This window comes from Setaria viridis, chromosome 4, assembly GCF_005286985.2.
Source record: "Setaria viridis chromosome 4, Setaria_viridis_v4.0, whole genome shotgun sequence".
Taxonomy (NCBI): Eukaryota; Viridiplantae; Streptophyta; class Magnoliopsida; order Poales; family Poaceae; genus Setaria; species Setaria viridis.
In genome coordinates this window covers 4,488,292-4,514,417 of record NC_048266.2, presented here as the reverse complement: position 1 = coordinate 4,514,417, position 26,126 = coordinate 4,488,292, and the positions used below count along the sequence as shown (strand labels likewise).

At 46.7% G+C, this 26,126-nt stretch overlaps 3 protein-coding genes, 1 non-coding gene and 1 pseudogene across 4 annotated transcripts; 4 read left to right on the top strand and 1 right to left on the bottom strand.

Annotated features, from left to right (window-relative positions):
* Nucleotides 1-2,077: 2,077 nt before the first annotated feature.
* Nucleotides 2,078-4,892, top strand: LOC117852508 (heat shock cognate 70 kDa protein-like; annotated as a pseudogene).
* Nucleotides 4,893-6,059: 1,167 nt separating this feature from the next.
* TRNAA-AGC (transfer RNA alanine (anticodon AGC)) lies at nt 6,060-6,132 on the bottom strand. The gene has a single exon. It is a non-coding gene; the product is annotated as a tRNA-Ala (tRNA).
* A 951-nt stretch (nt 6,133-7,083) lies between these two features.
* On the top strand, nt 7,084-10,168 carry LOC117854219 (PTI1-like tyrosine-protein kinase At3g15890). Its single transcript, XM_034736519.2, has 4 exons — nt 7,084-7,302; nt 8,042-8,186; nt 8,822-9,084; nt 9,194-10,168. The coding sequence occupies exons 1-4, from the start codon at nt 7,232-7,234 to the stop codon at nt 9,822-9,824; spliced, it is 1,110 nt and encodes a 369-aa protein (XP_034592410.1). The 5' UTR covers nt 7,084-7,231; the 3' UTR covers nt 9,825-10,168.
* A 4,829-nt stretch (nt 10,169-14,997) lies between these two features.
* On the top strand, nt 14,998-16,509 carry LOC117852507 (uncharacterized). The gene has a single exon (XM_034734614.2). It carries the CDS (start codon nt 15,274-15,276, stop codon nt 16,507-16,509), a length of 1,236 nt encoding a protein of 411 aa, XP_034590505.1. The 5' UTR covers nt 14,998-15,273.
* Nucleotides 16,510-25,548: 9,039 nt separating this feature from the next.
* LOC117852503 (transcription elongation factor 1 homolog) lies at nt 25,549-26,063 on the top strand. The gene has a single exon (XM_034734611.2). It carries the CDS (start codon nt 25,660-25,662, stop codon nt 25,948-25,950), a length of 291 nt encoding a protein of 96 aa, XP_034590502.1. The 5' UTR covers nt 25,549-25,659; the 3' UTR covers nt 25,951-26,063.
* The last annotated feature ends 63 nt before the right edge of the window (nt 26,064-26,126 follow it).

The window sequence follows — 26,126 nt, the reverse complement described above, 5'->3', positions numbered from 1 at the left end:
TTAGCTCCTATTCGGGTGATCGCCCTGGTGCAGTTCGCGCGGCGTGCCAGCCAATCTGACCTGTTGATTGGTAAGGAAGAAACGTGTCAAATTCTAGGGGTTGCGATCGACTAAGATTCCGATCTCGAGGAAGCGTATCAGCGAATCGGCCGATTTGCTATAAAAAGATAATCGGCTATGATACAGCCGACAACCACGCAGCGATTATAAAGAAAACTACTAGAGTAAGCTAGATAACGCTACAGGAGCAACACTTGAAATAGATCTAATCGGCTATGTGAAGATAGTGGATGAAAATAACGATAATCAAGCCGACAGTTCTAATCTCAAGCTGGATAACTGGTGATAAAACTAGAACAACAGGTAAAACCTAGAATTCTAGTAAATATCGATAACTGGTAAATAAATCTAAACGAAACGACAGCGATGCGCTCGAAGTTAAAGCTTAGATATTACTCGATAAACGGAACTTACAGAATCAGCCGGAGATCGTATCGATGCAGCCCTGCCAACCTGTATGAACTCGTGAAAAAAGAAAAATATTGGCGAAGTCACCGACTTGAAAGTAAAGTACAAGGAAATAATAGATTGTTGTATTGATTGATATGTTGTTTACAGATCTCTAAAGATGGCTATTTATAGCCTGTTACAACCAATTTCCTAACCGACTATGATCTATCTCTAATTTTAAACGAAAACGAATATTTACAAGTACAACTCGTATCGGAGTTGGTTAGTGCACTCCTGCGGGCCAATCCCCCTTCGTCTTCTCTTTCTGATCCACTTTAAGCCCATATTGGCCCAACTGCTCCAGCCTTTCAATCGGCCGATCTCTACCAACTCTATCCATCGGAATACCGTAGCGTAAATCGGCCGATCTCCAACTGTAGTACTAATCGGACAATTCCCAATCGTGACCTTTTAACCTGCCGCATCGGCCAATCCTTTCCTCCTTGACACCGATTCCATACATGTCAAAATCCGGCGTCAACAGCGTGTAATACACACCTAGTAAATTAAGATATTCCCTTCAAAGTAAAAGATCATCAATCTTTCTGGGTTCACCACATCAATATTCTCCATACATGTTGAGCTAAAATTCACTTTATTTGACTATAATTAAATTATATCTAGAGTAAAATGCACCAGAGGTCCATCAACTTGTAAGGAGCTGTCACTTAGGTCCACGAACTCTGAAAGTGCATTTTTAGGTTCATAAACTTGTTAAGTCGTTCACCCTATATCCATACCCCTCCACATGGGCATCTAGTGTTGACATGGCACACTGACTGGGCATCTTCTCCCATCCCTCTCATCCTCCTCTTTCCCTCCAGCATTTCATCGAACATGTCGGCAGCAGTGGCATGGAGCTCTTCATCGACGGAGGTGAAGCAGATGAAGAGCTCCATGCCACCACCGCCGTCGACATGTTACATGAAATGCTAGAGGAAGAGAGAGAGGAAGAGAGATAGGAAGATGAGAGGGATGAGAGAGAAGATGCCTAGTCAGCGCTAGATGGGGTATGGACCTACGGTGAACGACTTAACAAATTTATGGATCTAAAAATACACTTTCGAAGTTCGTGGACCTAAGTGACACCTCCTTACAAGTTGATGGACCTCCGGTGCATTTTACTCTTATATCTATGTAAAGTTTTTATCAATTTAATTAAGATGACAATGCTTTTAGAGAGTATATGGCCCTCACACCCGAAACCAAGTTTAGGGGACTATATCTGCATTTGACCTAAATGACACTCGAGCCCAAGTTTAGAGAGCCAGATAAATATTTGAAAGTAGGGGATCTAAGTGACACAGCGAGACGGAATTTAAGGACCGACCGTAGACTTTACTCAAAAAAGCAAATTAGAAAGTTCACCTCTAACGTACCGCACCCGGCCGGACCGATCTTCTTCTTTTTGCATGGGCCTAAGAAAAATCCGGCTCGCCAATCAAGCCCACGAAGAAAACACCGTGGAGAGAAACGCTTGTGCCCTAGGGCCGGCGCATCCGTCCGTACATACTATTTATATATTCTCAGATGCACCCACGCCTGCGTGCCTTCGACGGTGGAGACGATGGGGTCCTCCAAAGTGGACGGGCCGGCGATCGGCATCGACCTGGGGACGACGTACTCGTGCGTGGCCGTGTGGCGGCACGACCGCGGCGAGGTCATCGCCAACGACCAGGGCAACCGCCTCACGCCGTCCTGTGTGGCGTTCAAGGGCGCCGAGAAGCTCGTCGGCGACGCGGCCGTGAACCAGGCCGCCTCGAACCCCACCAACACCATCTTCGGTGAGAAGCAACACAAGCTGCTTGCTGTTTCATCACTCGCTTATGATTATTTGTTAGTTTAATTTCTTCGGTCGTCACGAGTTTTATGGGTTCGTTCAAAGTAGAACGCCTAGCTAGGTGTTCGTGGCTGAATAGTACGACTACTCCTATATTAATATATTAACAGTGTATTGCCCTCTACGTCTTATAGGTCATTTTTTAATTAATAGATTTATAACTTTTTAATATATATCTAAACATACAGTACACAGAATTTAAAAAATATCAAATAATTTATAAATTGAAATGGAGGGAGTACAAACCAGCTCGATCGTAGTATCGACATTGAAGCACTAGCACTAGCAAGCTGCAATTTGCCCGTCCCGTTGCATGCCACAAGCCTCTTAAATTTCTTTAGCTGCCTGTTCATATGTCTGCCATTTGTTTAACCATTCATGTGTCTAGTGGAGTGCGTTTTCATCTTCTACGCAACTGGTTAGTCTTCCTAAGCACTACAAGACTTTAAATACTCCTGCGTGTAAAGAATGTTTTTTTACTCTGAAATTTACTATCCTACAAAGAGTGTTCTTTTACCTCGTAGTAAATCTCATCTAATTAATGCAACACTCACATCAATAAAAGAAATGTATGAACAAGCGCGTAGAGCCAATCAAATGATCAATTGATATTATTTGATATTATTTTTCTGGTTCCAATGCACGCACATTTATTATCCAGAAAACTAAATAGATAGTACGATTTTCAATCACAATTAGTATTGGTTATTAGGGGTAATATAGACATTTCACCACTACTATGTCTGAAATTTTCCAAAATAATACTTTTTGCGGGATGGAGGGAGTAATGTGCATTCCATTCATTTATTCCAAACAACTCTTGGAATTCTTGCATGTATGCCAACCTTCAAACTTCAGCCGAGCGTACCAAAAAATTGAACGGACATCCAGGATTTGCTAAACAATTTTATTGCTAAACTATGTTATGGCTCACTCGATTGATTCCTGATTGCATCACTAAATTCTCGCAGAAGTGAAGCGATTGATCGGCCGCAGATTTGATGACGAGTCTGCAAGGAGACATCAAGTTGTGGCCTTTCAAAATTGTTGCAGGTCGTGACGACCGGCCGATGGTCGTGGTGCAGTACGACGGCAAGGAGAGGCAGCTCGCGCCTGAGGAGATCTCCTCCATCGTGCTCACAAAGATGAGAGAGACAGCCGAGGTCTATCTTGGCAAAACAGTCAAGAACGCCGTTATCACTGTCCCAGTCTACTTCAACAACTCCCAGCGCCAAGCTACCATTGACGCCGGCACCATCGCCGGCCTAAATGTCATGCGCATCATCAATGAGCCAACTGCTGCCGCCCTCGCGTATGGTCTTGAGAAGATGCCCGTCAGCAACAAACCGAGGACGGTGCTCGTCTTCGATCTTGGTGGCGGTACGTTTGATGTCTCCCTCCTCAACATTGATCCAGGCATTGGCATGGACAAAGGTCTCTTTGAGGTGTTGGCTATCGCCGGCGACACTCACCTTGGCGGAACAGATTTTGATAACGAGATGGTGAAATACTCTCTACGGGAGTTCACACGGAAACACCCGAAGACGAACATCAGTTGTAACCAGAAGGCACTCCGACGGCTGAGGACCGCCTGCGAGAGAGCAAAGAGGATGCTGTCTTTCACTCCACAGACCACTATTGAGGTCGATGCACTCCATGATGGCATTGACTTCTGCACCACCATCACCCGGTCTCGATTTGAGGAGCTCAACAAGAGTCTCTTTAGCAAGTGCATGAAAGCTCTGGATCAGTGCTTACGGGATGCCAAGATGGACAAGAGCAGGGTCGACGACGTCGTCCTCGTGGGCGGTTCCACCCGCATCCCCAAGGTGCAGAACATGCTACGAGAATTCTTCGATGGGAAGGAGCTCCGTAGGACCATCAACCCTGATGAAGCCGTTGCCTACGGCGCTGCCATCCAGGCCTCCATTCTCAGTGGCGGAACTGATGACAAGAGGCTGGTGGATATGCTTTTGCGCGAGGTCACCCCGCTCTCGCTTGGGATTGAGATCGAGCATGACCATAAAATGAGCGTGTTGATCCCGAGGAACGCCGCCATCCCGACCAAGAAGGTGGGGAGCTTCACCACCCTCTACGGTAGCCAGACCAGCGTGACGTGTTGTGTGTACGAGGGCGAGAGCACGAGCGCCAAGGACAACAACCTGCTCGGCATGTTCATGCTCACCGGCATCCCCCCGGCGCCACGGGGCGCGCCTCGTCTAGAGGTCACCTTCGATATCGATGCAAACGGCATCTTGAACGTGTCTGCGGAGGACATTGACACTGGGAGGAAGAGTGGCATCACCATCCTTAACTACGGCGGCCGGATGCGCAAGGAAGATATCGCGTGCCTGGTGCAGGAGGCTGGGAGGTAGAAATCATTGTTCGAGTAACTAGCCGCGCGCTGTTATTGAAATGGATGCTAAATACTACTGTCACATGTCTTTTGGCTTGGCACATGTTTGGCTATTGCCTAGCTTGCGCTATCTTTGTCTCCGGAACCATAATGATATTGTTTTAATACAAATATTCTATATATGTCTATTGGGCGTCATGCCGGGAGTTCCTCGAAAAGGACTGCGGTCCCTCCTCCTGCTCGTCTGCTGGCAGGCAGTTGTGGCTCGAAAGAAACGCTAGAACGTTCCAAAGAACTGAGCGTCAATGCCCATGCTCTGCTATCGCAGATTAGGGACGAAGCCTGTACCTGGAAGAGTGCCAGCGCGAAACACCTGGCAGCCTTACTTGAGGGGGTATAGCCTTATACAGTATACATAGTATAGGCGGGCGCTTTGCTGGCACCGAGTTTTCCTTTACTCTTGTTTTTTAAATAAACCTGTAAATCTCTTCTATATTAATAGAAATCGCACAATCCGTGCCGTTCGTTCATTTTTTTATTGGACGCCCTGCATCTGTCAAACTGATTTAAAGTTGTGTTTCTGAACCCAAACCACGACTATCTGTTGAGCTTGAGACACACACGAGTCACAAACACTTAAACCAAACTGGCAGTACACTGCAAATAAACAACAAGGAGCTAGCAAGTGTGCCTTCCGTATCATGAGAAGACAAGCATGTCGATTTTCTGCTGATAGCATATTGTTTGACATAGAATTTGTTTATCATCACTGACCAATGCCAATGTTTTAGCTAACAAATACATTAAGTGCTGCTCCGTTTGAACCAAGGTACTCAAAAGAAAATCATCTTTACCTACTAGTAGAGATAGAAATGGGGACCAGGTCCCGTTTACCTGCGGGGAATTTCCTCTAGATATTCTAGTGATGTTCAAATCTCATTACTGAACTATCCAGTGGATGCAACTCTAATTCATCTCCTCCATACAATAATCTAAGCGAAATATTCTTCCATATAGTTCCGGCACATGCTTCACACTTTTGAGTAGCATCTCATTTAATACATCTTGAATTTGATATTGCCCATTCCTACGATTGCTCAAATCAAGTCCCAGTTGGGAAGGCAACTGTCCTCCTCAATACATGACAAAATCGCTCCTTTAACGTTGCATGAAACGAGAGTTAGTTGAATTCAACAACCATGTTTGGTAAGATTTTTCACACACTGAGAGAACATCGCACAGTCTAGACTGCGGCGGTACGTACGAACGAATCCAATTCGTCGGGCTGCATAAATAAAAGAGAAAAGTTAAAAATGTAACTATTTTGGAGATGCAAAGAGAAAAGGAATATTATGGAGATGCGGGGTATCGATCCCCGTACCTCTCGCATGCTAAGCGAGCGCTCTACCATCTGAGCTACATCCCCTTCTTGTTAAATTAGATTCTTAGTTTAATAAGTACAGAACCCTGTAGGGGATGGGCTGGGCTCTCAGCTTGACTTTTTTCTGGGTTGCCCGAGTTCGTACGGCCCAAACAGAGTCCTGCCGCACAGCGGGCCACTTTGCGCAGTCTGGAGCTTAACCTATCAAACCCAAAATTGGGCCCTTCCAAATCCTAGAATTTTTTTCGAGAATGTCCCAAATCCTAGATGACACCCGAAGACAGAGGGCCCAAACGTATCACCATCCGATTTGCTTCAAAGTTAAGCAGCAGAACTGTGGAAACCCCAACTGACCTAATAAAGAGGTAAATAATCTAGGCTCGAGGTACAAGGTTAGTACCCAACAGCACCCTACAAGGAAATGGTAGGTGACCGATCAAAAAGAAGCAATAAAAGCTCCTAAAAATATGCGGCAGCCAGTACTTGCCACTTTTAGTTTTGCCTGCCAGGCTTACAACACCTGTCACTCCTCGGCTCGTGCTGCATTGCATCGTTCCCTGTTGGATGGATTCTTCTTCCGATGTCCTGGATGACAGGCATCGCCGTACGAGCGTTCTCCCACTGACCCATGCCGCCGAAACTTGACGCCTCCTCTCGTATGCAAATTCACGCGAGCCTTTTCGGTTTCGGGGTGGAGTCGCCGCGTACCAGACGGCCCTCGAGCGTTGGCCGTGTAACCAAACGCAACCACCACGAGTCCAAACGGTTTGCACCGCACGGCAAGCAGCGCGCGGCGTGTGGCCTGCGGAACGAGGTGCCGAGCCGAGCCCCCAAACCCAACCCAACCCAACCCAACCCAACGGCGTCGCGTCGGCGCGTGGGTGGGGTGGGAATCGCGAGCAAAAAAGGCGACGACGAACAGGTCACACCGAAAGCGCAGCTGCGAGGCTGGTCTCCGCTGTTTACGTCTCGGCTCGGCTCTGCTCTCCCTCTTCTTCCTCTAGCCCAAGTCCCCCACCCCACCGGCCACCACCTTCCACCCCGCCCCACCCCACAGCTCCTTCCGAGTCGTCGAGTCCAAGTTCCCCCCTCCGCTCCTCCTCCTCCTCCGTTCGCACGCGCAGGAGCGGCGCCGCCGGCGGGGATGCACCCGAAGCTGTCGCGGGCCGCCCGCAGGCTCCTCTGCTGCGCCAGGGCCGCCTCCCGGGAGGACCTGTAAGTCACGAAAGCTCCTTAAGCACCCCCTCCGTTGCTCTTCGGTCCCTTCTCTGGCGCTTTTGGGCGTGCGTGGGTTCGCGGAATTCCGGCGTCGTGTGTGATTGGTGTGAGATAGATGGATGTTTGGATTCCTACGGCGGCGAATTCGGCTCGGTTCGTGGTGGTTTTTGATTGACGGCGCCGGATGCCGCTGGCGCTGAGGGTTTTCAGCGATGGTAATTCATTCCTTGTTCGGGGTTAACTGAATTTTGCCAAATACTCGGGGGTGTGGTGCAAGAGGTGACTTGTTTGGTGCTCAATTTGGTGACAAGGAGACGTCTTGGATTGGTTTCAGAACCGATTTTTTGGTACCGATTTCGTTAGGCGAGAAACTGGTGGGGGGATTAGGCCATTTGGGTGCTTCCGTTTTTGTTACCTGTCGGTAGAGGGTGCCAGCTTTATTCTATTCCTCCTTTTTCATACCTTCCCTGTTACCTTTTTCCAGCTTTAGGAATATTATTATGAATTTTCCACCATGGAAAATTCACATGCTAGTCTGCTTCTATGAACCATCCTCTGAATGGTGCAAATGGTGCATGATTGATTTTCTATGCTCGGATTAGGCAAATTTGTTCTGGGGGCAGAAGGGGATTTGTATAAGTGGAATTGGATATGAGTTGATCGGCTAAGTTATACTTGGAGGTGGAAGATTAATTGGTTGTAGCTCATCCTGTCTTTGTTGGCTTTGGTTTGCCAGGTCTGACGAAGGCAGCGGATCGTTGCGGTGGGTGTTCTCGTTGAGGGAGCTTCGATCGGCAACAAACAGCTTCAATTACGATAACAAGATTGGACAAGGGCCACTTGGGAGTGTGTATTGGGGACAAGTTTGGGATGGCTCTCAGGTTTCTGCTCTGTACATCTTGGTCCTTGCTGTGAACTAAAATTTTTCTACTTTATTGCTTTTCAGTTGGCCCAGTCACAATTATTCTGCACAGTTGGGAAATTTTTATTGGTACCTGACTCACTAAGTAGCCAAGCAACTGCTATCAGTTAACTTTTCTTGATTAGTCTTGGAACATTGATCTTTGATTGCGTTATTATTAGGTAGGTAGGATATGTTGTCATAGGGAAGTAAACAAAAAAATAAGTCAGATGAACTGGCTACAGGTTTGCAAATCTCTATCTTGTAAACAAAGGAAAAAAAAGGGGCTGAATTCGCCCTATCATGGTTGCAACTACGAGACATGTCTTTTTTAAAACTATGATTGAGGGCTCATGTTTATGCGGAATAACCTTCTTTTTAAGCATTGTGGAGAGGGTTAGTATAATGTTAGATTGACAAATGAAAAAAAACATCTCTTAAGTATATTATGTTCTGTTTGTCCCTTTATCTTTTTTATGTGTACTTGAGTGGCTGGAAAAAATTGTGATGGCGTGCAGTTCGATACATTATTGGTACTATCCAGTTTTAATATATAAAACTGCAATGAATTCAGTGCAACCTACTGATTGACTTTACCAATCTTTTATTATGCAGATTGCTGTCAAGAGGTTAATGAATACAAAGAATGGCACAGAAGTGGAATTTGCTTCAGAAGTCGAGATCTTGGGAAGAATAAGACACAAAAACCTCCTGAGTTTCCGTGGATATTGTGCGGATGGACCTGAACGCATTCTGGTGTATGACTATATGGCAAACTCAAGTCTCTATGCACATCTTCATGGACCACTTTCAGCGGAGTGTCTCCTTGATTGGCGGAGGAGAGCATCTATTGCCATTGGTGCTGCTCGGGCTCTCTTGTCAGTAAACTGTCTTATTATCTTTGCTCATAACGGAATAGTGCTGATAATTTATACTTTGTTGCTTTTGATACACTGTCATACATAGCTCACAAGTGCTTTCTTACAGGTATCTTCATCACCATGCAACACCTCAGATAATCCATGGAAGCATCAAGGCCACCAATGTGTTACTGGATTCAGACTTCCAGGCACATGTTGGTGATTTTGGTCTGATAAGGCTTATTCCTGATGGAATGGACCATGAAAAGATAACCAGTGAAAACCAACGAGGCTATCTTGCTCCTGAGTACATTATGTTCGGCAAACCAACAGCTGGTTGTGATGTATACAGCTTTGGAATAATATTGCTGGAGCTTGCGAGTGGCAAAAGGCCAATAGAAAAGTCAGGCTCTGTTAAGACATACGGAATTCGAAATTGGGTGCTCCCTTTGGCAAAGGAGGGTAGATACGATGAAATTGCGGACTCAAAGCTCAGTGACAAGTTTTCCGAACCTGAACTGAAAAGAATGGTGCTTGTCGGGCTTGCATGCACGCATTCAGAACCTGAAAAGAGGCCGACAATGCTTGAAGTTGTGCCGTTGCTGAAAGGAGAATCCAAAGAGACGCTTCTGAAGCTTGAAAGAGATGAGCTGTTCAGGCCAGACTCAACGGTTAGTTCCCAGGGAACATCGACTCCAGATGTGAGCACAGACTCTGTGCCAAGGAAAGATCAAGAACTCGAATTGGCTGGGGCGTGAATTATGATAGGTTGCTACCGTAGGAGATGCTAGAATGCATATTTGTGGTATTGATGATTGGTCGTGTGGTTTGACATGGATGGAAATTGTACAGGCATTGATACTTGTGAGTTGCATTTCCCCCTTGTTTTTCCCCCCTTTTCCTGTTGAGAGAGAGCAAGAAAGAGTGATGGGGTTGGAGAATGGAGATAGGTTGTTATGCGAAGTGCTTTTTGCATGCACCGCATAGAAGATGCATATGTTTCCCAGATGTTTGTATATTTCTCTGATGATGTTGTCAGCATATTAATTCTCTCCTTTAATTTGCATAATACATATCAATATACAGTGAGGCGATTGAATTATCTCACTAGGAGTTTTGAGACTGGAATTTCCCTAATCCGTGCCATCCCATGCCGCATTCAGACCTTGTTTGCGAAGAGCCAGTTCGATCGGTTGCAAAGCTACTACTACAATTTGCGAAAACCATTATGGCATGTCTGGCAAACCATGACCAACTCACAAGTAATTATGCCTCCAACAGGCTACGCATGCGGCTTACAATGCGAAGAATATGCTATGAAAAGAGCAACCGGTGGCTTAGGCAAATCACATCGATCAATAAACCAAACGTGACCTTGATTTAGTTGAGACCTTGAGATGTGAGACACGGCTGATGGTTGGTAGTACGTGCAAACAACTAAAAAAGACGCGATGGCACCCAAGCTTTGCCAAATATTGTATCCACAAAGCGTAGGACCAGAATCTCAATCACAAGTAGTAGTCGGGTGCAAAGCGAAAGGAGCCGCAGAACAGTCCACAAACGAAAACGCTTTTTTGCCCTGACATGTCTCCAACACTCCAAGTCCAACTATTTGACTCGGACCGACATCCCAGCAGCCTTCCCTGCAGTGTGCCAGTGTCCGACTCGACTCCACTCCTGCAGCGTCGACGCCGACACGGCGATGCTAGAGATATAGTTGGTTTGTGTAAACAATATCCAGATCAAAGGAGGATCCGCGATAGGATAGATTTGTTAGCTCTATCTTCAAGAATTGTAAAACCACATAACAACCGGATATCCTACGATCTCATCTGTAAATATGTTAGAGTCTTTAGTGCTCCATATATAACACGTAACCTGTAGTATGTCAAGATAGGCAACTACAGTTCCATCAAATCTTTCATGGTAATCAGAGCTGCCTCTTCCTAAGCACAAGCAAGATCTGTTCAGAGCTCCGTCCGCTCGAACTATGGCGTCCTCCTCCTCCTCCACACCGCTGCAGCTTGGGCCGGTTGTGTCCGAGAAGCTCACACGGGGCAATTATCTGTGGAAGGCGCAATTCCTCCTTGCGCCAAGCCAAACGCTGGAGGTGCTGCTGGACGGCAAGAAGCAAGAAGTCCCTAACCCCGAGTACGATTCGTGGGTAAGCAAAGATCAACAACTCCTTAGCTACCTGCTAAATTCTATCACCAGAGAGGTGTTGGCAGGAGTAGCGACCATGACGACCTCCGCTGAAGCGTGGAAGGTGCTGGAGGTTATGTTCGCGGCGCAATCAAGAGCGCGGGTAACTAACCTGCGGATGCAACTGGCTACCTTGAAGAAGGGAAGCCTGACGATGTCGGCCTACTTCAACAAGATGCAAAACATTAAAGATGAGCTCGCGGCCGTGGGGAAATCCATTGGAAATCCATTAGCTTCCATATACAATCTCGAATAAAATTTCTAGTGCCCCTCTTGATTTAATCTATTCTGATGTGTGGGAGCCGGCTCCTACTTCTGCTGGACGATATACTTACTATGTCAGCTTTATCGATGATTATAGCAAATACACTTAGATCTATCTCCTGCACCACAAATTTGATGTTTTTCAGATGTTTTTCAGGTGTTCCAAGACTTTCAGAATCTTGTGGAAAGAAAGCTTAATAAGAAAATTGTAGTCTGATTGGGGAGGGGAATATGAGAAATTACACTCCTTCTTCCAATGGATTGGCATCACGCATCGAGTGTCCTGTCCTCATGCGCATCAAAAGAATGGGGCGGCCGAGAGAAAACATAGGCATATTGTTGAGGTTGGTCTCGCTCTTCTCGCAAATGCATCGATGCCTTTAAAATTTTAGGATCAAGCGTTCCTCACTGCCACGTATCTTACTAATCTCCTGCCAAGTAAGGTCATTAATTACGACATGCCTATTGCTCGCTTGTCTCATGAAACTCCAAATTATGACAGTCTGCGAATTTTTGGCTGCACATGTTGGCCACATTTACGGCCCTACAATTCTCGAAAGCTCTCATTTCGCTCCACCCAATGTGCTTTTCTCGGCTATAGTTCTATGCACAAAGGGTTTAAATGCCTTGATATCTCCACTGGCCACATCTACATCTCCCGTGATGTCGAACTGTCTTTCCCCTTGCTAAGCTTCATCCAAATGCTGGCGCTCAACTTCGCAAAGATATTATCCTCCTTCCTGATTTTCTTCGCAATCCCGGGGATGAAAATTGTTTTGCTTCCAATATTACTGATGCTACTGACCTGTCTGGTGTTAGTGGTGATTTACAGAAAAAATCGGCGGCGAATTCTACATCAGATTCTGTTCCAGGGGGTGTTTTTGTCCCTACGTGCGCGGGCGCTGATGTTGGCACTGCTCCGCCTACGATGCCGGCCGTACCTGCTCCACAGCGCTCGCCACGTGGGGGGCATTGGGCGAGCCACCCGACGAGCTAAGCGGGCGTACGGGCGAGCCGCGCGACGAGTCGATCGACGAGCCGGTGTGTCAGCCGAGCGAGTCCGACGCACACGCGCCTGCTTCCACCCCTATTGCGTCGCTAGGTGTCCCGACTGCCGGATCCTCTACGCTAGACGCTGGATCAGGTGCGCCGATGCCTGCTGCTTCAACAGAACCAGTGCCAGCGCCAGTCTCGTCTCAAAGGTGGCATACCAGGCTGCAAAGTGGGATTGTGAAGCCCAAGAAAATGTATGATGGCATGATACGATATGGCATGTTCAGTTCTACTGGTGAGCCGGAATCTGTACAGGAAGCACTTGGAGATTCAAAGTGGCGCAATACAATGCACGAGGAATATCTTGCCTTAATGCACAATGGGACATGGCGCCTAGTTCCAGATGAAGCGGATAGAAACTTAATTGATTGCAAATGGGTGTACAAAATTAAGAAAAGAGCTGATAGTAGTATAGACAGATACAAGGCAAGATTGGTAATGAAAGGTTTTAAGCAACGTTATGGTATTGATTATGAAGATACGTTCAACCCGGTTGTGAAAATAGCTACTGTCAGAGTTGTGTTATCAATTGCAGTCTCCAAAGGATGGTCTCTTCAATAGCTTGATGTGCAGAACGCGTTCTTGCATGGTGTTCTGGAAGAGGAAATCTATATGAAGCAGTCACTAGGATTTGAAGATCCAGATAAGCCTACTTTTGTCTACAAATTGGATAAAGCTCTTTATGGCCTGAAGCAAGCACCAAGGGCATGGTACTCCAGGTTAAGTACCAAGTTAATTTCTCTCAGTTTTGTTTCTTCAAAATCCGACACCTCACTTTTTATCTATAGAAAAGGACATATAAAGATATTTATGCTTGTCTATGTTGATGATATTATTGTTACAAGTTCGTCACCAGATGCAGTGTCAGCTCTGCTTGAAGATTTGAAGAAAGATTTTGCATTAAAGGATCTTGGTGAGCTACATTATTTTCTGGGCATTGAAGTGAAGAAGGAAAAGGATGGCATAATCCTCTCTCAAGGAAAATATGCGCAAGATATATTGACCCGAGTTGGCATGTTCAAGTGCAAGCCGTGCACTAGCCCTCTGTCCACATCTGAGAAGCTCTCTAGCTATGAAGGAGAGGTACTTGGTCTAGAAGATAGCACTCAGTATAGAAGTGTTGTTGGTGCGCTACAATACTTGATGATGACACGTCCTGATTTATCATATGCAGTAAACAAGGTCTGTCAATTCTTGCATGCGCCTACCACACTACATTGGACAGCAGTCAAGCGAATATTGAGGTATATCAAGCATACAATGAATTTGGGTCTTAAAATTCAGAAATCTATGCATGCTGTTAGTGGATTCTCTTATGCGGACTGGGCAGGAAGTGTTGATGACAGAAGGTCGACATGTGGCTTTGCAATATTCTTTGGCAAAAATCTTATATCCTGGAGTGCTAGAAAACAAGCCACTGTGTCGAGATCAACTACCGTGTCGAGATCAAGTACGGAAACTGAGTATAAATCTATGACCAATGCAACAGCTGAGATAATTTGGTTAGAATCTTTGCTAGCCGAACTTGGACTTAAACTTGAGCAGACATCAATCTTATGGTGTGACAATTTGGGAGCCACATACTTGTCTACTAATCCAGTGTTTCATGCTAGAGTTAAGCACATAGAAATTGATTTTCATTTTGTGCGAGAGCGGGTCATGAAGAAGTAATTACAAGTACGGTTTGTTCCTTCAGGAGATCAGCTGGCAGATGGATTTACCAAGGCGTTACCTGCTCAGTCACTTCAATGTTTTGTGCACAGGGCCTGTTTGGTTTCCTTTGCTTATCCATAAGCAACTTAAAAATAAGCAAATAAGTTGCTTATAACCCAAACACTCTTGCTTATAGAGTTGCTTATAAGTTGCTTATGCATAAGCAAATAAGTAAGTTTTGAGTTGCTTATGGGGCACTTTACTCCTCCTACCCTCATTCTCTCTCCTCTCTCCCTTTTCTCTCTCCTCTCTCCCGGAACTACTCTGGCGCCGCTTCCGCCCGCCGCCGCCGCTGCGCCAGCCGCCGCCCGCCGCCGCGCCCGCCCGCCGCCCGCCGCCGCTCACGCCCGCCGCCGCCGCTCCCGCCCGCCGCGCCGCTCCCTCCCGCCACTCGCGCCCACCGCCCGCCGCCGCTCCCGCCCGCCACCCGCCGCCGCCGCCTCTGTACTAGGAGCTGGTAATAGTTGGGGGTAGTGGGAAATGGGATGGCAGGGGCAAATATGTCATATGCAATCAGATAAGCAACCCAAACCAAACACCTAGACTTATAAATAAGCCTCTACAAATAAGCAAATAAGCAACTTATAAATAAGCATCCATAACCAAACAGGCTCTAAACCTCACGGCATCAGGAGGTTAATATTGAGAGAGGGTGTTAGAGATATAGTTGGTTTGTGTAAACAATATCCAGATAAAAGGAGAATCCGGTTTGTTATAGGTAGGATAGATTTGTTAGCCCTATCTCTAAGAATTATAAAATCACATAACAACCGGATATCCTACAATCTCATCTGTAATTGTGTTGAAGTTTTTAATGCCCCCATATAGTATATCAAGGCAACAGTTCCACCAAATTTTTCAGGCGACACGCGCCTGGGTCCGAGTCCGCGCCGCACTCCCGTTGGGAACTGGTGGGCGCTACAAATTTCCACGGCGTCTCCACCGTGGCGTCTCGGAAAATACTTTGCTTGCACGATGGCGGACGACGACACGGGATCGCCATCGCCCTGGGCAGACCTCCAGCTGGAGCTCCTAGCCATCGTCCTCCGGCGGCTCCCCAGCCTCGCCGACCGCGTCCGCCTGCGCGCCGTCTGCCGTGCGTGGCGCCGCGAGCTGCTGCCCGTCCCGTTCCCGTGGCTGGCGCTCCCCGACGGCACCAGCTTCCTCAGCGTCCCGGACGGCGCGGTCCACCGCTTACCGTTCCCGGCTCTATTACCGGACGGCGGCGGCGGCGACGGCGGCCTCACGACCTGCCATGGCTCCGTGGGCAGCTGGCTCTTCCTCGGGGTCGGGCGCTCGATGTCGCTGGCGAACCCTTTCACCGGCGACGTCGTGCCGCTCCCGGACGTGGCCACCATCTGCCGCTACGAGGGCAAGGCGAGGGACGACTACCTCCACCCTCCGTCCGCCTTCAAGCTAGTGCAGCTCGCGCCGCCGTCGCCCCTCGGCGCGGCGCCGCCGGCGGACTCCCTCTTCGCCGTGCTGATGCCGGCGCCCAGCAGGAGGAGCAGCATGATCTGCATCTGCCGGCCGCCGGCGGCCGCCACGGCGTTCGTCATTCCCGGCGGCGAGCGCGCATACGACGCCGCCTTCTACGACGGGAAGCTCTACGCGATCGCGTACAGGCAGCTCTACATGTTCGACGTCGACACGGCCTGCAAGGGCAAGCCGGCGGTCCCGCCCATGAGATGCATCGCCAACTTCGTGAACACCCGATGGGGTCCGTTCCACACCACGGTCGGGGACCAGAGGTACTCGTGCAGGTACTGCGGCTACCTCGTCGAGTCCGGCGGCCGGCTGCTCCAAGTCCGGCGGCTGATCGGGCACCTGTGCTCCGCGCCGCGTGGGCACGGGGTGACGCGTGCCCGGACTCTCTCGTTCGAGGTCTTCGAGGCGGACCTGAGGGCCAGGTTCTGCTTCCCGTGGAGGAGGGTGGCCGCTCTGGGAGGAGGCCAGGCGCTGTTCGTCGGCAAGCACTCCAAGTCCGTGACGGCTTCGGAGTGTGGAGCTCGGGAGGACTGCATCTACTTCCTGCGTGAGTATTGCGGGGAGGAGGAGGATTCGGACCCTCTGGGAGACAGCGGCGTGTTCGACATGAGGAATGGGAGGATCACGCCATTGCTGCCGGAGGCGGTGGCGGCGCCGCCGCTGGGTGGAAATCTTGGCAGGGGGCGTCCGGCATGGTTTTTCCAAATGGAGCTTATAATGTAGTGTAAGCTAATGCGCATTTCCAGCATAGCCTAAAGCTTTGCTGTTCATTCGAGGATAGTACTGGTGCAGTGCAGGTCCCTGTAAGCATGCGGAATCTTTGCTTTTGGTTTGTTATATACGTACATGCCGTGCTTTCCATTCCTTCGCTTGTGGATAACCAGCTCAACTAGAAATTAAACTAGTGCATCAATACGTGCTCTCACACGGGCTAATGTTTTTAAAAACTAGTGTATTTAAAAATTATTTAGAAATTAAATTCTTAACTAATAATGAAAATTATTTAACTACTACTCTCTTTACCAATATTTCAGCATAATACTCATATAGATATGTACCTATTTGTCCAGTTGAAATTAATTTTTAATTAGTAATTCTATACACTTTTTCACCCACATTAACACTTTTTTCATTTTATTTGTATCGCACCTCCATACATTGTATTTAGCATAAAAATTAATATTTTTCACCAATTCCTCACATACATGCATAAATGGTCTACATGGTGACACTCATCATGCGTATATACTTTAACTTAGTATTTCTATATTAACAATAATATAAATAGGTAATTTAGAATAATATATTAGTTTACTTTTTTGAACATTTATGTATGATGTACGTGAAGATAATTAGACCAAGACTTTGGTGTTTACTTTAGGTTATTTTTAATAACTACATATGTGGGTAACTTAGATACAAATTTAGAATGGCATTTTTAGTTATGCTTTATAATGATATTTATAAGTAAATTGGATGAAGATTATATGATTACTTTAGATTATTTTTTATAATGGCCGAGCTCAGAAATTTAGATAGAGGTTTAGAGTTTATTTTTTAATATTTTCATAATGATAGTGGTGTGTAACTTTTTAGAAAATATAATAGGCCAATGACTATGATTATTAGAGTTTACATGATTGATGTTTGATGTTTTTATTTTTGTGAAAATTTTTAAGATTTATCTTTTTTTTTCTAGCATGTCTTGTGGGAACTAATGTGGAGTCTCCAATGAAAAAAAATGAAACCACATTACTACAAAACTATTACCTTGAGCTACCTCTCATTTGTTACATATTCGAACACAATACTTATATACATATATACTTATTATCTTCATTCGATTGTGGTAGATCTATAATGTTTTCATCCATATTTATAATCTTTAACTATTCACTTTGCATCGTAGGTATGCACTTGAATTTGTTGAATGATCCCTAAGTTTGAGCTATAATTTTAACATAGAAATCTATATTCTCAACACTTCCTCTATATCTTTATAAACAGCGACACACATAATTCGTATATAGCTTAATTATTATATCATATATCAATAGTGTAAGAAATAGATGATTTAGAATCATATATTGATGTATATTTTTAATTAAGGTGATTTGGATTCAAATGTCGGATTACCTTATATTATTTTTAATAATGACATGTGGGTAATATAGATGCAAATTTAAGGGATTACTTTAAGTTTTTTAAGTATTAGTGGTGGGCAATTTAGTTGCAAATTTAGGAGGGGTTATTTTAAATATTATTTATAATGGCATAAGTGGGTAATTTTGATGAAGATTAGGGGTTACTTTAATTAATTTTATATAATGGCATAGGTGGATAATTTAGATATTGATTTAGGGGGATTACTTTAGGCTATTTTCATAATAGCATAGGTGGGTAATTTTTTTAGAAAATATAATAGATCCAATAGTTATGATGATTTGAGTTTACCGATTGATGGCAAGATGTTTTGCTTTTTTGTGAGAATTTCTTGAATTTCTCTCTCTAGTGTTCACCTAGAATTTCTATGTGGCTTCACTGGAGGCTTCAAAAGGAGACTCCAATTAGTAATAGTAAGATACGACCCTCTACTTCAGTTTTAGAAAACATTTATCATCTTCTAAGGAGAAGCCTAACTAACCATAATCAACAGATCTGCATCTGGAATATAAGAATCGCTAATACACATTTTCACAGTTATGGTTCACGATTCTACTGCTATTTTACAGATCAATAAGCAACTTGAGCCTTCAGCTGGTACAAAATCTGAAGCATGCATCACACACGACAAACCTGTATTTGCACTTTCTTCACATTTGATCCCTCTCATACTCAACCATCTTGACATCACCTAACCTGATCACAGTCCCCTCTCTTTTTTTTGAACTTAATCAGGCAGGAGCGCTGCCATATCATTTAAGAGAGAAAGAAGAGTTCAAGGTTAGATATAGGTTATTACATAATTGTGCTTATGCTCTCTTCTCTGGTTATACATCAACAAAGTTGTCATTAATCTAAGGAATGATTGGTGCTCCACATACTCATTGGCGCAAGCTGATCTCGTCCTTGATTAGGCCAAAGACTGTTTGGGGCGTAGCCTGAATGCCTTGGAAGATTCTTCGATTTCTTTCGTTCCAGAGATTCCAACATGTGTAGATCAGAACAGCCGCTATTTCTCTTCTTCTTTCCTTGATCGCCTCCTGCATTGACAGGCGCCACCATTCTTGAAGACCACCACCTATCTGCGGTAATGGCACCAAGTTACTTGTCCAAGAATGAATGAGCTGCCAGACTTGAGCTGCGTATGGGCACTGAATGCAGAGATGCTCAGCGGTTTCAGGTGCTCCTTGGTAGAGAGGGCATAGGGGGTTACATGACCAATTCCTCGCTAGCAATCGATCAGCAGTGAGGATTTTGCTCTGTAGCAGGAGCCAGGCGAAAAAGCAATGCTTCCCCTCTACCTGCGCCTTCCAGATTGCTTTAGCCTGAAAGCTGCAATAAGAGCCTTTGAACTGTATTGCATATGCTCGAGAAGACAATTTCATTATGTGCGAGAAGACAAGAAGTATGAGCGAGAAGTAGTGATTTCACAAAAAAAGAATCATTCATCATTAACCAAAAGAAGATGATTGAGGAAGAAGTAGGCACTGTCATAAAAAGTAGTATCCTGCCTGCACAAGTAAACTAAACAGGCAGGTACATACAGTGAACGGAATGCAACTCTTTGACGAACGCATCACAGATAGATTTCTGATTTTAAAATGCTAGCAGATCCTCCAATTAATTAAATAACCGAAATAGCAGAACTGGTAACAAGAACAAGCGAAACGAAGCATGCAGGAGAATGGCACAGAGACCTAGCTAATGTTAAAGTTTGCGTTTGCATGAGGGTCAGGGGGCCACTAATGAAAGTTTTCAAATTTTTGGTCAAAATTCAAATTTTATAGTGCAAACTTGCGTGGCTTAGGGCCCCTACGCCACTGGCCAGAGGGGGCCTGTGCCCCCTATGCTGAATGCTAGGTGCATGCAATATTCTAGCATGTAAGTTAAGATAAAAAATAAGTTACTTCTCCCCAGCTAAATATCCCCCTTCTGGAATTTTTATTTCTCGTATCTCCCGTGTGTGTGTTTATGATTACAATGCAATAATTGTACTTTGTGGGGCAGTTGTAATTTTGGTAAGCTTACTGATGAATTGAGTTGATTGTTGCCTTCATGAATGCGTTGGAAATTGTTTTTTCAACCAATCCCATATCCGGAAGATTATTTGATCGAGGACACTGATATCTGAAACTAGATTGCCTCCAGCTGGTCTGATCGAGGATGCTATTATCTGAACTAGAAGGTCTCGAGGTCTGAAACTAGCCATGGGGCTGACTGGGAGAACACGAACGAGGCCCTACCGCCCTAGTCAGGTCAGGTCAGCCCAACAGAGAAACAGATTCCAACCAGGCAGTTCTCTTCTTGCTCGCTTCGCTCGACCTTGATCGGACTCGCGCTGCAGGCCGTTTGACTCCGACTAGGCGACTAGAGCTTTTGATCGACAAGCGAGCAGCCGAGCACTGCCACGTGGCGTCCAGGTCCAACTGCAGAATCGGACACAGGCACACCGGCCGGCCATAAAGCGCACGGTCTCGAGGCGCCTCTCTGCCCACCGATCTCTCCTTGCATCCACTCCTCCCATCCTCCTCTGCCTACCGATCTCGACGAGTATCTCGCCGCGAACTCGCCTCGTCGTCGGTGCAAGACCCGTCGCTCCGTCGTCAGCTTCAGTACCAGCGGCCATGGGGAAGAGGAAGTCGCGGAGCACCAAGTCGATGGCGGCGCCGAGGAAGCCGCCAAAGCTGGACACGCTGTTCACCTGCCCGTTCTGCGGCTACTCGGAGGCTGTCGAGTGCCGCATCGACCTCAAGGACAGGATCGCCAGGGCGTCGTGCCGCATCTGCGGCGAAAGCTACTTCACCAGCGCCCACGCGCTCACGGCGGCGGTTGACGTTTACAGCGATTGGATCGACGCCTGCGAGCTCGCCAACGAGGGCGTCCGCCGCTGCCGGCCGCGCCTGGTTGAAGCCTGAGGAGGATACGATCATACGAAGACGATGTGCGATCGTGCTGTAGTTAGTTTCAGCCTTTCACGTGGTTTCATCCATGGATCGGTAGTTTTTTTTTTCGGTTCTTTTGTTGCCCGGAATTGCAGAGCAGGAAGGAAGAGGCATGTGATACTTTTGTCATAACATGTCAAGTTGTGCAGACGGTATAGATCAAAATTCTTCTGTGTCAGGAGAGTTAAGGCTTGCAGAGTTTAGTTCTCTCATCGATGAAGAGTAATCCATCCGTCAAGACGAAGCTAAGAATGAACTAATTCAGTTATCCTCTTTTCTTAAAAAAAATTAAGGCAGGAGGCTCCAACTCTGAAAGAAATCCGACAACACAGAAAAATCGAAAACCACGCACTTGAAATCGGGAGGTTCAGGAGTACAGCGCTAGGCCATCATGTTGGGGGCCTGATGACCCTGCTGAACAAAGGACTGGCAAACACTGAAGGGATGAAAAGCACATCGTGTGTTTGCAAACGCATCAGAGCAGCAAGGATCGTTCTGAAGATCTGAAACATGAGCAACCTTTCTCAACGCAACGCTCGATTCATTTTGCTGAGAATATCAGGAAACAAAGACTAGGAACTTCTCTGCATAGCTTCATCACGCAAATGATGTAACCGTGATTTTCTTTTGGGGTGAACATTTGTTTGAGCTAATCTAGTTGACATCTTCTGAAAGATAAATTCAACAAACATGGAGTCTTTTTGTGTGTGTGTGTGTGTGTGGCAGGAGCAACGTACAGACAAAATCAGCAACATATATTCCTGCCATCACCCAACAGAGACGAAGATGGTACTAAAAACATTATTTCCACATGACGCTTTCAGCCGTTTTAAGTTTTGCATGTAAAAGTTCAATTCAAACCGCTTTGATCAGGAGAACGCGTCCAATTTAACCACCAAATATAGAAGAGTTGCTGCACTTTCTGAAACCATCTTTTGATGTCCTGTGTAGGGACAGCCGATTCTCATGTCACTGTATAGGGACAGAAAAATGCTTTTGATCTCCGAAGAGATGAATTGCGAAGTTGTCAGAAGTTCTTCTCCCGTACTCCTCTATGGGCTGGTGCATCAGATATTTGTGTAAAATAACACCTCACTCCCTCAGCATCTGAATTGGCAAGGGAACATGAAAACAATAAGATAAGTAGGCAGCATGACATGGGTGTTACAGAGTAGAAAAAATAACAAAGAGTAGGCAATCAGATTAAGAATCTATCCACTTTTCCTTTCCTCCCCGTATCTGATACACGGGTGCAACCCCTGCAAGCAAGATTCGTCGCCCAGGTGTCCGAGCGGCGCCCTGCGATTACGTGAAGTCTCTCTGCACTCGGACTAGTATTGCTCCGCTGTACCTGCACGACTCCGGAGCAATCACGGCTTGCGATTTCAGTAGCCTTTCCTGCATTGTCCGACTGGCATTCTGTTGGTGGACATGGACTACAAAAGTTCCAGAGCGTCGATCTCCACTCGTACCTCATCCTTGCCCTTGAAACTGTTCGTCTCGTCGCAGGAACTAACCAGGATCTCAATCTTGTATGATGGCGGCATCAAGACAATGCTCGTCTTGGTCAGACTTGCAGCCAGAGCTTCTGGGCCTTGTCCTCAGGCGGCTCTCCTCCCTATAGCCGACCGCGTCCGGCTCCGAGCGGTTTGCCGCCCATGGCGTCGCCATGCCCAGCAGGAGCCCCTCCTGCCCCCCTCCCGTGGCTAATCCTCCTTGACGGGACCTTCCTTAGCATCCCGGATGGCGAGGTTCACCGTGTGCCCATACCCGATGGCACTCATCGCTGCCATGGCTCCGTGGGCAACTGGCTCTTCCTCGAGCACGTTGGCGGTGGATGCTCACTGACGAACCCTTTCTCCAAGGCTGCTGTACACCTTCCTAAGTTGCACACCATTTGGTGCCGTGAGAAGACGAATGCGCACCCGAGGCCGAGATATCCGGGGTCTACCTAAAGTTGGTGCCCCTCTCGTCGCTGGACCCGTCGTCACCACATTCCGTTTTTGCTGTACTGATCATGGACAACGAATATGGGTGTGAAATTTCTATCTGCCAACCCCGAGCTGCCTCTGCATTCAGGGTGCCCAACCACAATCACATCCTTGACGTTGCATTCTTTGATGGAAAGCTGTATGCTCTCTCACAAGAGAAGCTCTTTGTTCTTGAGATTGATTCAAACTACAAAGGTACGGCTAGGATCCCACCCATGAAATGCATAGTCGATAAGGGCTATGACTGTTTGAGATTGATTCAAACTACATTCCAATCTTTTGCCGATAAGGGCTATGACTGTTTGAATTCGGGCTGAGCTGTTTTACGGTACACAATACTATGTTATACTACTGTTCGAAAAGGACTCGTAGGTAAGGATCCGACAGTTGAGAATAATTATATACTACTAAAACTTTTAGTTGTAGTATAGATAGTATGCATGAGTAGTATGGGTAGTATATGGATATGATTGGAAATATATAAAATAGCATTGTTGGGAGATCGACGGGCGCCACAGCATGCGGGTGGTGGTGGTGGCCGAGCGCTGTCAGATCGACAGGCGCCGCGTGCGGGTGGTGGCGGCGGCCGAGCGGGAAAATGTCATGCGGAAAAAATCCCTAAATAATATATGCTGTGCTAATTATAATTTTATCCATACCAAAAAACAGTCTATACTCTATACTACCACCTGGTAGTATTGTGCACCGTAAAAGAACTCTGGCTGTAGATTGTTGCAAGTAAGGTGGCTGGTTGGAGTCTTGTCCACCGTGCCAAACGAGGAACGGATGGAACATGCCCGTACTCTTTCATTTGACCTCTTTGAGGCAGACTTGACCTCCAATTCTTGTGGTCAATGGAAAAGGGTCAGTACTTTGGGAGGCCAAGCACTCTTTGTTGGCACACACTCCAAGTCTCTGCCTGCTTCGGAATGTGGAGCTCAGGAGGATTGCATCTACTTCATGCGTGACTATGATAGGGGAAAGTTTGATGCAAATCCTTTCTGCGACTCTGGTGTGTTCAACATGAGAGATGGGAAGATCGCACCCTTGTTGCCGGAGACTGCAGTAAGCTGGGCGTCCGGCATGGTTCTTCCCTACCCAAGCTATGTAAACCTTATTACAAAATAGCATACTTGTTTTTTTTTTTTGAAAAACCGAAATAGAACGCTTGTTGTTTGAATATTCTCATGCAAGTACTTCTACCTTGGAATCTGGAGTGTGAATATATCTGTATTTTGGCAACAAGTTTTTGTTTTTGTATTAATATTTAATTTATGCTACCAATACAGGGCAGGAAGGAGCAGACATGTGATTGTTTTCACAAATTATATGAAGTCGTGCCTATGATTAGATGGTTCCGCATAAATTGCGGAGCAAGAGCACACGGGTGTGTCATGAAGAGCTACTTTGTTCATGCCTCCCTTTCTTTCCCATCCAAGCTCGGTTGACATGTGCAGAGCAAATTTGATAGCCTACGTGATGAGGTACTAGAAAACGAAACGTGAAACTTAACGCAGCAACGGAGCAACTTGATAATTCTGACGGGAATCCGACAATAGCAACTGGAGGCACGGGTGTTTTGGGGGACAGAACAAAAAGGGCTCGCAGACCCTGAATTCAATGAAAGAACCGGGGCACCCAACCAGCAACGACTCCTATATACTTACTGACAGTCATATGAAAACCGTCTAGTTTGCCATGGCTTTCTGGCCAGCCCGGAGCCCCAGATGGACGGTGGTTCTGTGAACCTGTGATTGTGCATGTGCGCTCCTAGCCGCCATTGACTACGAACTGGACTGATGCACCGCGAGGTTCGGCAACTGAATTCACAAGGGAACAAGTAAAACAATGAGAAGATTAGGCACTGTGTCATGGGTGTTGCAGCAGAGATGGTAAACTAACAGTTATAGTTTTGTGAATAACCAAAAAGGAAAAGGAGCAGACATCGTTCTTATTCTGTGACTCGGTGCTGAGGACGATGATCTCCATAATCTAAACCTCGTTCCGAGGCAGATCGACGACAAGATGGGTTGGCCGCCCATGCGAGAGCCCATACAGTGCTGACCCTGAATGTCTGATGAACGGCGCGTGATCGGCCGTGTTCCAGATAGTTTCAGGCGATCTGTGGCTTTGATTGATTCGGCCCTCGAGCCTGTTGCCGAGTTGGGCTGCTCTTTGTTTAGCTGTTGTGAAAAGATCGCAGATCAATGGAACGATGTTGTCTTGTATTGCTGGCAGCAATGTTATGTACTATGTGCTATGTGCTATGTGCAGTTGTTTCAGTCTTTCGGTTGTGGCCACTTGCTGAATTCACAATTCAGTCTTCCGATTTTTACCTCCCCTGAGACGCCAAATTCGGAGATCACAGGCCGATTTGATCGAGGGCACTGATATCTGAAACTAGAAGACCTCCAGCTGGTTTGATCGAGGATGCTGTTTTCTTAAACTAGAAGGTCTCGAGGCAGTTCTCGCTCGCTTGGCTCGACTTTGATCGGACTCGTGCAGCATGTCGTTTGCCTCCGACTAGGCGACTACAGCTTTTGACTTGCGTCTCTGCGTCTTGCAGAAAGACAAGCGAGCTACCGGGCACTGCAACGTGGAGCCCAACAGCAAAATCGGACACAGGCACATCGGCCATTATGCGCACGGCCTCGAGGTGCCTCTGCCCACCGATCTCTACTTGCATCCACTCCTCCCATCCCCTGCCCACCGCGAACTCGCCTCGTCGGTGCAAGACCCGTCGCACTCCGTTGTCAGCTTCAGTACCAGCAGCAGCCATGGGGAAGAGGAAGTCAAGGACCTCCAAGTCGATGGCGACGCCGAGGAAGCCGCCGAAGCTGGACACGGAGTTCACCTGCCCGTTCTGCGGCCACTCCGACGCCGTCTGGTGCCATATCGACCGCAAGGACAGGATCGCCAAGGCGGCGTGCCGCATCTGCAGCGAAAACTACTTCACCAGCGCCCACGCGCTCACGGAGGCTGTCGACGTCTACAGCGAGTGGATCGACGCCTGCGAGCTCGCCAACCAGGGCGTCCGCCGCTGCCGGCCGTGCCTGGTTAAAGCCTGAGGAGGATACGAAGACGATGTCTGATCGCACTGTATTTAGTTTGAGCCCTTCAGGTGGTTTCGTGCATAGATCGGTTGTTCTTGCTGTTCTTTGGTGCCCGGAATTGCAGGGCAGGAAGAGTAGCCTAGTAGGCATGTAATGCTTTTGTCATAACATGTGATGTTGTGGAGATCGAT